Source organism: Phragmites australis, chromosome 20 (assembly GCF_958298935.1).
Source record: "Phragmites australis chromosome 20, lpPhrAust1.1, whole genome shotgun sequence".
NCBI classification, from domain to species: domain Eukaryota; kingdom Viridiplantae; phylum Streptophyta; class Magnoliopsida; order Poales; family Poaceae; genus Phragmites; species Phragmites australis.
Window position 1 is genome coordinate 11,418,479 of NC_084940.1, and position 12,591 is coordinate 11,431,069.

The 12,591-nt window shown below is 44.3% G+C and overlaps 1 protein-coding gene and 1 pseudogene across 1 annotated transcript; both read left to right on the top strand.

The window, feature by feature from the left end:
* The first annotated feature begins 96 nt into the window (after window positions 1-96).
* Window positions 97-4,982, top strand: LOC133901680 (pentatricopeptide repeat-containing protein At1g52640, mitochondrial-like; annotated as a pseudogene).
* A 351-nt stretch (window positions 4,983-5,333) lies between these two features.
* LOC133901679 (enolase 1, chloroplastic-like) lies at window positions 5,334-9,481 on the top strand. The gene is made up of 7 exons (XM_062343117.1): window positions 5,334-6,075; window positions 7,316-7,623; window positions 7,872-8,026; window positions 8,121-8,438; window positions 8,783-8,929; window positions 9,019-9,069; window positions 9,187-9,481. Exons 1-7 carry the CDS (start codon window positions 5,675-5,677, stop codon window positions 9,250-9,252), a joined length of 1,446 nt encoding a protein of 481 aa, XP_062199101.1. The 5' UTR covers window positions 5,334-5,674; the 3' UTR covers window positions 9,253-9,481.
* Window positions 9,482-12,591: the final 3,110 nt, after the last annotated feature.

Consider the following 12,591-nt stretch of genomic DNA (forward strand, 5'->3'; position numbering starts at 1 on the left):
TCCAGCCCACGCGCCCGGGCCCGCATGTCATCGACTCGCTGATAGCCTTTAAGTGCTAAAGTGCTACCCCGGCCCCGCTATCCCAATTCGTTTCACCCCGCCCCCAGGCGGCCAGGCCCCAACCTCTCTCCTCCTTCCCACCGGAGCCGCAACCACGCCCACCGCGATCTCCTCCGGATCCACCGGCCGCCGGCGACCTCCTCCTCCTCCTCTACGACCGCTCTCCCCGGTAAGCCCCCATATCCGCCCCTCCGCAGCCCCATACTCCGTGCTCTCACTCGTGCGCCCTCACGCCACTCGCGAATCTGCTCTGCTGTCACCACGCAGCCTCGTAGGGGGTGGCCTCGTGCGCTGCATCCGCGCCGCGCGATGCAGTCCGCTGCCAGGTTGCTCGCCTCCGCCTCGCCTCGCCGCGTCCCGCCGCGCGCCCTCCTCCGCGGCCTCTGCTCCGCCTCGCCCGAACCGACGGATCCGCGCCCCGACCCCGAACCGCACCTCGTGGGCGCGCTGTGCCGCGTACTGAGCGACTTCCGCGGCCCGCGGCACGACCTCCGCGCAGCGCTTCACGGCTTCTCCCCGTACCTCACGCCCGCGTCCGCCGTCCTGCGCCGCTGCCGCAACCTCCCCGTCCCCTCGCTCCGGTTCTTCCTCTTCGCTACCGCGCTTCCGGGGTTTACCCACCTCCCGGACTCGCTCCTCGCCCTCGCAAACTCGCTCGGGAGCGCGCGCCTCTTCCCGCTGCTGCGCTCCCTACTGTCCGACCTCCCTCCGTCCACGCTTAGTCGGGACCTGTTCCCGCTACTGTTCCGCGCGTACGCCCGCGCTGGCCTCCCGGACGACGCCATCCGGGCCTTTTCCTCCATGGAGGGGTTCGGGTTCCCCCCGGCGCTCGCCGATCTCCACTCGCTGCTCTTTGCTTTGTCACATAATTGCCTGGTAGAGCATGCCTAGTCCTTTAGGGAGTCGTATAACACATTGATTGATGCCTTGTGTCGTGAAGGGGATGTTGCACTTGCACTTGCATAGGAGCAGCTGAAAGATATGCAACGGAGCCGTGGCCTTGTTCTGGATGCTACCACTTATGGCCCATTCCTTCGCTCTGCATGCGCATCAAAGGATGCTCGTGCTGCTCTTCATGTGCTAGATAGGATGTGCGCACGTGACCTCACACCGAATGCATTCACGTACAATGCCATCATTCGGTTACTGTGCAAGTTGGGGGAGGTTGACGAGGCTTATAATATCCTGTATGAGATGACAACCCGAGGGGAAAAGCCTGATGTTTGGAGCTACAACACTCTGTTTAATGCACATTGTAAGCTGAAAGAAGTGAACAAGGCGTTACGGCTTATTTCAAGAATGGATAAAGATTCATGTTTGCCAGATTGGCACTCTTACAACATGATTCTGAAAATGTTGATTGCTATAGGCAGGGTTGATAGGGCAATTGAGGTTTGGAATGGGATGGAAAAACGTGGTTTCCACCCAGGGGCAGCAACTTACGCCGTCATGATCCATGGGCTATGTTGCAAGAAAGGTAGAGCAGAGGGGACCTGCAGCTATTTTTTGAGGATGGTGGATGAGGGTATCCCGCCTTACCAGGCAACTTGTCAGGTGTTGAGGGATAGGCTGCTCAGGCTTGGCTTACGTGATGATCTTGAGGTGCTCACTGATAGGATGCGGCGTCCTGCACAATACAAGATTTGGCATGTATCATGTGCAGTAAGAGGGCAGATGAAACTAGAAGTCTGAACAGTGGCAATGAACTCTCTGGTCTTGATCTTGATGAGAGCCAGTGGAGGTGGAAATGGAAATTAGGAGACTGAACAGTAACATTTCAGGGCTTGCTTACAGCTTACATGTCTTTTAGGTCCTTCATATCTTGTTTTCTTGATTTCCCTCCCTGGTGTATTAGTTTTAAGGTAATAAAATGCATACATTAGACCTCATAAGCGAGGTTTAATGAGTACATCAAACTCAGTGATGCCATTAATGAAGGATGCCCAATGTTGGACCTGCAATTTCTTACAGGGTGTTTTCTAAAGTACATTTACGCTTTTCCTTTACACCATTTCAGCTTTTTTTGTGCTCTTGTCTGTTAGGATGCTTGAATGATTCTATTATCACAACAATTCTGTATTCCCTTGAAAAAGGTTATATGTTGGGTCCACTATTCCACTTTTTAACTTTACAAGTTACATCCGGTCATGGATTTTGTTATTTCCAGTTATTTTCATTTGCATGGAAAGTAAGGAGCTATGCTAATGCTATGTAACACCAGCTTGAGCTTATTTTGACTTGTATGCAATTCTGCTGCAGTATATTGTTGTTACTTAGCTCGTTTGCTGAATTTGCTGTTGCAGGCTAACATGGAATCAGAACCCTCATCACAGAACCCAACAGATATGACTGCATTTGTAAGTTCTGATTCTCTATGCTGATGTGCATCATAATATCGTTAGCATGCATTATTTATATTAAGAGTGAATTGCACAAAACACCACATTTTGGAGCCATATTGTCACATTGCACCAGGTTTAAGCACATGTTGCACCTTGCGCCAGGTTTTGACCCAAGAATTCTCACTTTGCACTACCTTTTAGCACTGAATAGGATGAAGTGGCCTTGGACCCACATGTTAGCCACACAGGCAGTTTGGCATTTTGAGATGAATAAAAGTTGAGAAACCATAATACCAAATGAGGCACTTGAACATCGGAACAATTAAATATGATGATGAGGGTCTTAAGTTCCATTACAAAATGTGAAACGAATTTATGCTATATGATTATCTCGGTTCACATTTTTTATCAAATGCCTCATTTGATGTGTTATGGTCTTTCAACCTTTCTTTTTATCTCAAAATGCGTGTCTATGTCGCTGCCATTTTTCATGTCAATGGTCCATATCTCTCTGCCATGTCAGCTGCACTGGTGGCAACCCCTGTGCCACACTCAAACCGTCTGTGTGGCTGACATGTGGGCCCAAGGCAACTCCATCCTGTCCAATGCTAAAAGGTGGTGTAAAGTGAGAATTCGTGGGCTAAAACTTGGCGCAAGGTGCAACAAAGGCTTAAATCCGGTGCAATGTGACAATATGGTTTCAAAACATGGTGTTTTGTGCAATTCACTCTTATATTAACGATTTCCCTTGTTTTCTTGCACGATAGTTGTTGAAACATGAAATCCACATTCTCCTAAACAAATTTGCACATGATTTATTCAGTACTTAAGACCCACTGCTTCTAGTATCATGTGGTTGCAGTACAGTTTGGAGTTTTTTGGACTAAAAAAGATGAAACACAACATTAAAGCCAAGAGATAGTATAAAGATATTAACAATCAAGTTATTTTTTGGTTTCCTACCGCCGCAAAGTTGTAATTTTCTTTTTGAGAAGGAAGAGTTCTATCATTACTGATTGCAAGCTTTCCATTTCAGGTGCAAAACCTCCTTGGCCAGATGGTGAGTGCCTTTGGATATGTTTTTATTAAGATCTACATTGAATAATTTACCATCATTTCACACTCACGTGAATTCTGACTATTGCAGCAAACAAGGTTCGAGTCTATGTCCCAGACTATTGTGTCAAAGAATATCCTTATCTGCTGTTATTTCGTTATTTTCATTCTGTTCTTGTCTTTTCAAAGAAAATATGAAAGTAGAGCTGTGGCATTATAGTTTTTTACCCCGACAGATATTTTTGTATTCTAATATTTGATGCCATGTTTATATAATGCAAGGCATTAGGCATTTCAGATGCTTATATATGTAGGAAACCATTGCACAACGCCATGCATTTCTTCTTGGGTGTGTTTGTGCAAGCTTATAGCATTCTTATTTGATGCGAAACACAAGCAAACCAGGTACACATACATATAAAATATACCATTATCCATACAATCATCTTGTTGAATCACATGAAAATCTTTGGTGCTTTTCTGTAATCCAAACTAGCTTGAAGTGGTGTTTCTTTTTTTTTCTTCACTTTTCTCTTGCATATTCAAGTTATGCACCCCTTAATTATGGTTTTCTTGGATCTTAAATACCCTCAATAGTCAATACAAAATAAGGAACACGGTGTTCTTATTTTGCTAAACTATATTTCTTAGGTTAAAATTTTGCTAGCCTTTAAAGAATAAAGCAAAACTCAGGCATGTAAAAGAATCTTTCCTACAAGAGTAGCTTCAGCATTAAAAACATTGTGCAATTCTTTTGCCTAACTATAGACAGAATTGAAACTTGCAATTAGAAGTGAAGTCAAATACCATTTTTGTTGGTATTATTGATCAGCTTGGTTTATGAAACTGCTCAAGTGGTGACCCGTGTTCACAATATTACTTATTGATAATTTGAAGTACTTATTTGTTGTAAACACATGGGGAGGAACTTTCTGCATGAAGCAAATATTTTTGATAAATTAACAGAATTTACTGTAACCTTATTTTTGCATGAGCTACATATGCTTCTGCTCCACAATCCTCTGTTTCCTTTAACTACATTGCACTAGATGATATGGGAACCAAGATCGACGAGCTGGAGCAGAGTATCAACGATCTCAAAGCTGAGATGGGCACTGAGATGCCTGCCAAGAAGCCCGATGAGGCAAAGCCTGCTGACTCTGCATAATTTGGCCGCAGGCAAGTGATTGGCGAGTTAAGATTTGGAGGCGTGTGACAAATTTCAGCATTATGTGTATCACATAGTCTTCCGTGGACCATCTCTCTTGCATGTGTGTACTGTCAATTACGTAGACCCGAGACATCTTCTGAAATGTTGTGACTGTAGTTTGGGCTCTCCAGGCATTAGCTCAAGTTGCTAGGTGATTCTTCTGTGATCATTCTCCAACTATTTGTATTCAATTTTATGTAACAGTCTAAAAATAGAACAGTTTGCTTCTAGGTGACGTAAAATCCTTGGTGAGTTTCTACGGTCTGTTGCTTCTTGATTGCTGATAACTCGAGCTGTTGTCTGTTTTTGTCCAATTCAATATCTCATTGTGCCTTTGCATATTGATCCAAACATAGGAAACATATAAACTGTGTCAGTTGTGCATTTTTGCGTTGATCCTAAACTTGGCATCGATCGCACCATTTTCTGCTAGGTTGATCGAAATTTCTCCAGATAGATTGTAACTCGAGAAATTTTGATGGAGACTTCGGTTTCTATCAAATTCTGACGAGAAATCCATGTGTTCCTAACGATATATAAGATGGTAACTGTAGCGACACTACACAATTCACTCGGAGCAAAAACAGTCTGATCTGCAGACATCTTCTGCGTGACTCCTCCCCGGAGCTCCGGTCCGGTGACACCGTGCTCCAGTATTGATGCTCACTGCCCGGCGGGCCCGGCCAGCAGCACGTGTCTGGTGCATGCTCTCAGTTTTCTGCCTCCCACCGGCCTCCACCAAACCAACCAACCCCCAAAGGCCAATTGACCAAACCATAAACGACCAGCAAGGCAGCAACCCTTCGATGACACGCGGGCCCCACCTGCCACCTTCGTTTCGTCGCCTCCGCCAACCCCCGCCTCCGCCAAAATTTATTCGCGGAAACCCCTCGCCACCTCGCCGCCTCCGCCCAACGAACAGCCGCGACGACCTCCCCCTTCGCCGCCGGTATATAAACAAACCCCCACCTCCTCCTTTCCGCCTAGCCACCCTCCGCACCCGCAGATGGCCCACCACCACCTCCTCCTCCCCTCCCCCAAGCCCCTCCTCCCCGGCGCCGCCACTCCCGTGCGCCACGGGGCCCGCCGCCCTGCTGCCGCCGTCCGCGCCGCGCTATCCACCGCGGCGACCGCGCCAGCTGCGGCGGCAGGGGCGGAGGCGGTGCGGTCGATCCGCGCGCGGCAGATCGTGGACAGCCGCGGGAACCCCACCGTGGAGGTCGACCTCGTCGCTGGCGACGGACGCCTCCACCGTTCCGCGGTGCCCAGCGGGGCGTCCACGGGGATCTACGAGGCCCTCGAGCTCCGGGACGGGGACAAGGCCGTGTACGGCGGGAAGGGCGTGCTCCGCGCCGTGCGCAACATCAACGAGGTCATCGCGCCCAAGCTCGTTGGCGTTGATGTGAGGTGAGCTGGAGATCGAAATCTGAGGTGGATTCTATTCATATGGTGGATCTGGGATCTGATCACTAGTGTAACTACTGCTATCGGGTAGTTGGGAAACGTGGTGGGTTTCATGTGTGTGTTATCTAAGGTCGAACTACCTCAGTCCATGGGGTTTAATGATTTGACTGCTATCTGACAGTGAGGTTTGGATCTTCTGCTTATCTATGATCGTACTGACCAAGTGACCGATTCAAATTGGAAGTAAGATGTGGTTGCATTGGTTGAAGTGCGCATTTATCTCATATTTCGTTTTTTCACATTAGTTGGGAATTTAGGATCACTCAAAGTAGTGTGTGGTTTGATCATATAGGAGTTAGGTGCTTTTGGACTTTCTAATATGCATTCCTGATCAACAAATCCTAAGCTCCTGAACAACATTATGTCAAGGTCTGTTTGATGAGTTCAAGCAATGTCTGTGTGCTTTTCAAGTACAGCTGCAGTTTTTGCGTGACTATGTTTTTGTTGAATTTCATGGAAAATTCTCCAATTCATGTTTCAATGTTTGCATCTGAGTACCACATAGTTTCAATGGGGTAATTTAATTTTCCAGCTCAAGCAACCTCTATGTTGTTGGAGGGGCATGTCTAGCTAGTCGCCAAACTTTTTTGAAATTGAACCATCAATACTAATGTTCTTGTTCAATATATAAGCTTAGATGGCACATCGCTCCTCCAAACAGCTTTAATAAAAAACCCACCACAAGATTTCTAGCAACACCACTGTCTAATCAGGTAGCATGGTACTCCAAATTCTGTATCATTTGGAAGTATGTTTGTGCTTCTTATGCTATGATCCATAGAGCATGATTCTTTGGGTGCCAATTTACTACTTCCTGTTGTGTAGCTAATTATTTTTTAGATTAATAAATTAACTAACATTCAACTGGTGTGCTGAACTTATGCTACAGTTATAAAAAATTTCTGGTGGACTCCATTCCCCATTTTTTTTTATGATAGTGAAATTGCACAAATTAACTAAATGGGCATTGGGAGGGAAACAATACACTACCACCACACCTCATTGCCATTGGAAGGAATGTAAAGAAATTATCAATTTGAAGTACACTCTGCTATTTTCGTTGCCATTTTGCATCCAGATAGCTGCTTACATTTTGGAAGGTGCCGAAAATCGTATTGTATCATCTTTGACTCTATTTCTAGCATGTCATGTCTAATGCGAATTGCACCTACCATTTAATCAGGAACCAGAGTGATGTTGATGCAATCATGCTTGATATTGATGGAACTCCAAATAAATCGAAATTGGGTGCCAATGCTATCCTTGGAGTCTCCTTAAGTGTATGTAGGGCAGGTGCTGGTGCAAAGGGAGTTCCTTTGTATAAACATATTCAGGAGTTGGCAGGAACTAAGGAGCTTGTCATGCCTGTCCCTGCTTTCAATGTAATCAATGGAGGTAGCCATGCCGGCAACAATCTGGCCATGCAGGAATTCATGCTTTTACCCGTTGGAGCAACTTCATTTGCTGAGGCTCTTTGTATGGGCAGTGAAGGTAATAATACTTTGGTGGGTTTTTTTTTTTTTTGTATATGGTGGTATACTTTAGTTATTCTTTAAGCGTGTAGTATGTCTCCTTTATGCATATTGCGCCTTCTGATTTCCCAGTGCATTTCATATTTGTTGACTCATTTTCATTATTTTCAGTAAACAACTCTTTGGACACAGTTGCTTCCACTCGTTTTTCATAGTTGATCATTTTATCTTCAATTCTCACATGGAATATCCTTGTCTGCATTACAGTTTACCATGTGCTGAAGGGCATCATTAAGGCAAAGTATGGTCAAGATGCATGCAACGTTGGAGATGAAGGTGGCTTTGCCCCTAATGTTCAAGACAACAGGGAGGGCCTTGTCTTGCTTATGGATGCTATTGAGAAGGCAGGCTATACTGGAAAGGTGTGGTACCATTTATCTTGATTCTTTTGTCCACTTGCTTGATCACTTGTTTACGTTTTCTTATTAATACCGAAGAAAAAAAATCCTAGTGCAGATTAAAATTGGGATGGATGTTGCGGCATCAGAGTTCCTTATGAAGGATGGGAGCTATGATCTGAACTTTAAGAATCAGCCTAATGATGGAGCCCATGTTCTTTCAGCCCAGCGTCTGGGTGAGCTGTACAAAGAATTCCTCAAAGACTTCCCTATTGTATCAATTGAGGACCCTTTTGATCAAGATGACTGGAGTTCATGGGCTTCGTTGCAGTCCTCAGTTGATATCCAAATTGTGGGGGATGATTTACTTGTCACGAACCCAAAACGTATAGCTGAAGCTATTGACAAGAAGGCTTGCAATGCTCTGTTGCTAAAGGTAATCATTTACTATCTCTTGGCGTGCTCTATTACTATGATAATTATAGACAAATGGATATTCATGCTTTTGTCATATTTGGTGAAAATAATTAGTGTAGGATGTAGCAGCCTTGATGTGATATTGGCATATACTTGCTCAATGTAGTTTCTTGTGATTGAAATCAGCAACTAGGTTAAAGATATGTGATGTGAAGCACCATCCACCTTTAAATTCTTTGGTTCCTTCCACTGCTGAACATCATGCCTTGCTGAACAGATTGGTACTGCAACAGGATCTAAGTTGAGATAAGCATGCACCGCAAAACTAAACATCTCAATTAATGTTGATGTGCCTTTTTTTAGGTTAATCAGATTGGTACTGTCACTGAATCAATTCAAGCTGCTCTTGATTCAAAAACTGCTGGTTGGGGTGTGATGGTCAGCCACAGAAGTGGTGAAACCGAAGATAACTTCATCGCAGATCTGGCTGTTGGTTTAGCAAGTGGGCAGGTAAAGGACCACCAGAATTCCTAGTTTTCACGTTGTATATCTGCCGGGTTTCATCAAATGATCATACGGAGCTCATTTGTTTGTTTCAGATTAAAACTGGAGCTCCATGCCGCAGCGAGAGGCTGGCCAAATACAATCAGGTAAAAGTATCCTCTTGATCTGACTTCCATTTGATATATTTCTATTTCTATATAGAGCCTTTTCCCCCACTATGTTTTCGGTGCAAATCATCTTAATTATGTTTTGTTTATGTACAGCTTCTTCGGATTGAAGAGGAGCTCGGTAATGTGCGTTACGCTGGGGAAGCATTCAGGTCTCCATAAGAGCTATACAGACTTCAGAATCTCCTTAGATGCTGAATTGTGTGTACTGTTCAGTAGAAATAAAGCGCTAGAGCACTGCAAGTTATGCAGTTTATCCATGTACCACGAGTCATCCCCATTTTTTGCGGAATTATTATTTCTATATGCATCCTGTTATCTACACTGTTGGCATACAACTGAAGAAAGCTTGGACAAACTTTTCAATATACGAGATATTTTCCAGATATAATAGCTGACCAACAATGCTGTTACACGTTAGATAATAAGTGATACACTAGTGCTTCAGATCACTTAGGTGAACGGCGACGATTCTCTCGCCATGGTGCGACAATGCTTGGGCTCGCCATGGAGCTAAGCATGCAAATAGTTTGGGCTGAAACTGGTTTTAGTAGATTAGTTTTTGAGTTGGGCTGATTTGGTTTGGTGAGGAATGGGCTGAGATAGTCAGTAGGCTGGTTTAGTTTGGTCTAACAATTAAAATGGACTGGTTTGGATTGGATTGGATTGGATTCAACTTTTTGGGTTGAGATCGGTTCTAAACCGTGATTAAAACCCAGTTGAGAAGCCCACAGAGGATCGATTTGGCGATTCCATCGTTGAAACCTTTGAGTCCTCACACTTGATCCGGAGGCCTCAACTCCCTCTCCTCCCATCGCTTCGCCCCCGTTGGTTCGCCATCGTGCCCTCCTCTTCGGTTGGTGGCTGTGGATCGTCGTCGTCCACGGAAGGTCCTGGTTGTCATTGGCGTGGGCTACGCGGCCTCTACGATACGCACCACAACTAGCTCATGCGAGTTGAGCATCTGCGTGCCAGGGAGGAGCAGGCCTCCGATGAGCTCATCAAGAACCAGTAGGTGAGCCCTCAACGTTGGTCTTTCGGATCTCTATAGCACCTAGGCCTCTAGGTAAGTGGTAAGTATTTTGGTGATTAATGACAACCGTATCATTATGACTAACCTGTGTGTTTTGAAGGGTATCAAAATTTTAGTTCACAATGATGAGTAGGTTTCTTGGTCCATAAGGCGATTAAATGGTCGATCAAAGGGCATATCAAGATTAAGGGCTTTCTAGTTCTAAGTGTCATAAGGAGATGAAGGACACTTAGAATAGTTTACGTCTCTTTTATTAGTCTTTTGACCGTACTATAAAGAGAGGCTAAGAGTATTAGCTTAATCTAGTGAGTTTAGACTTGGTTGATACACACTTATGTAATTTTAGCACTAGTTAGCTCACAAAAGTCCTTAATTGAGATGTCGAGAAGTTAGAGCTCAATAAAATTTGAATTGGACGAGCTCAGGGAAAAATAGTCTCACTGGAAGGTCTGGCGATCGAATAGTGCTATCCACCGGAACTTTCTTCCTTTAAAGTAAGAAAATTAGTAAGCTCTCTGGATGGTCCGTCGCACACAACATATCAACGTCGGAGCATTTCCTATGGGACTCGAGCCTGAAAATATTTGAAGTCCACGCCGGATGGTCCGGCATTCGAAGTTGGGTACGCCGGATTATTTCTTACCGAGAAGGTTGCAGTTACTGGTTTGGATGGTTACATGCGTCGGATGTTCTGCGCGCAGAAACAATTATTCTTGCCAGAGTGTTTTGAGTTTCAACAGAAAAATTCAGTAAACACCGGATGGTTCGGTGTGTGTAGTTGGTGCATGTCGGAGTTTCTATTCCAGAGATGATTGCCGAGTGCTGTTTATTTTGGTTCTATTCACCGGATGGTCCGGCGATTGGAGTTTTGCACACCAAAACATTCACCTGAGGTTTTGGTACAAAGAGGGTTGCATCTGGCTGGTTCACGTGGTTCTACCCGCCAGATGATTCGACGTATGACTGATTGTTTTGTTGAATCATTATTGTTGTTAAATCAGCAACGACTATTACCAGATTCAACATCTAGTTAACTGCTAAATTTCAAAGGTATTAACACCAGATGTTCCAGCGCAGTGGAGACAGAGAACGCTGGACCTTTCAGGGATCACTGAAAATAGAGGTAGTTGGGCAACAGCTAGTTTTGAATCTCTAGCCTATAAATACCCCCATCTCATCTCCCTATGTTGTCTTGCAACCCCAGAAGAGCATATACACTGTGTGTGTCATCAAGAAGCAAGAGAGTGCACTTGAGTAAATTCCAAAGTTCTTAATTGAAGGTTAAGGACATCTTTAGTGCTTGGAGAGTAGCAAGTGTGCATCTAGTTGTAGTCTAGGTATGATCTTGATCAAGTGAAGATATGACTTGTTACTCTTGGTGGTTGGTAACACCTAGCCAGTCTTTGGTAATTGTAGGTGTCTCGGTGAGTTCTTGGAGTTCTTGTGAGAGCCTCGAGAAGAGCTGTGTGCTTGGTTTGATGCTCACCAATTCGGAGTTAGAGAAATGACAATCATAAGTGAGCACTTAAGACTTCTTGACTCAAGGGGGAGCGATATCCTTTGTGAATGCTCCAACGAGGACTAGGGGGAGTGCCAACTACACGATACATCGAGAAAAAAATTGATATTTTCTTGTCCATCTCCTTACTTTTCCATATTTACATTTGAGTATTTTACTTACTTACAAGCTTTTCTTTCTGCATTTACTTTGTGTTCTAGCTTGCTTGTTTTTCATGCTTCCATCTAGTTTGATCGTGTAGTCGTATTTCAATTCATCTAGGCTAAGGTTGCTACTTCTTCTAGAATTCGGTAGGAGTAAACTTTTTAATAGTCCAATTCACCTCCCTCTTGGGCCGATCGGTATCAGAGTCTCGTGCTCTTGATAGGCTTAAAATCCTAGAGCAATGGCCATAGGAATGGAAGTAGTGCTATTTCCCCCGAAGTTTGGCTAGTCATTTCCATTGGGTTGGATCAACCATTTACTAAACAACAAATTAAATACAATGCTAAGGCTAAAAATGCTATTTTTAAGGGAATTAGTGAAGAGGTATTTTCTAGAGTAAGAAGCAAGGAATTAGCTCATGATATTTGGACCGGTCTTTGTGAAATTCATGAGGTTCTATAAAAATCCGGGAGGAAAGATATCATATACTAATGAACAACCTTAATCAATTTAAGGTGCTTCCCAATGATCTACGCAATGATATGTATTCTTGCATGAATATGCTTGTTGAAGAAATCAGTTCTCTTGAACTCACTCAATTTTCTCAAGGAGACATTATTCATATAATCTTGATGGTGTTTCCCAAGCCGCAATACAACATTGTCATCCCTCTTCTTCATGAGAAATACATCAATAACATGACTATCACCGATGTCATGGGCAAAATTCGTGCTCATGAGAAATTCTTGTTTGGAGATCAAGAAGAATCCTCCTCCAAGAAGAATCTTGCTCTCAAGACTAAAAT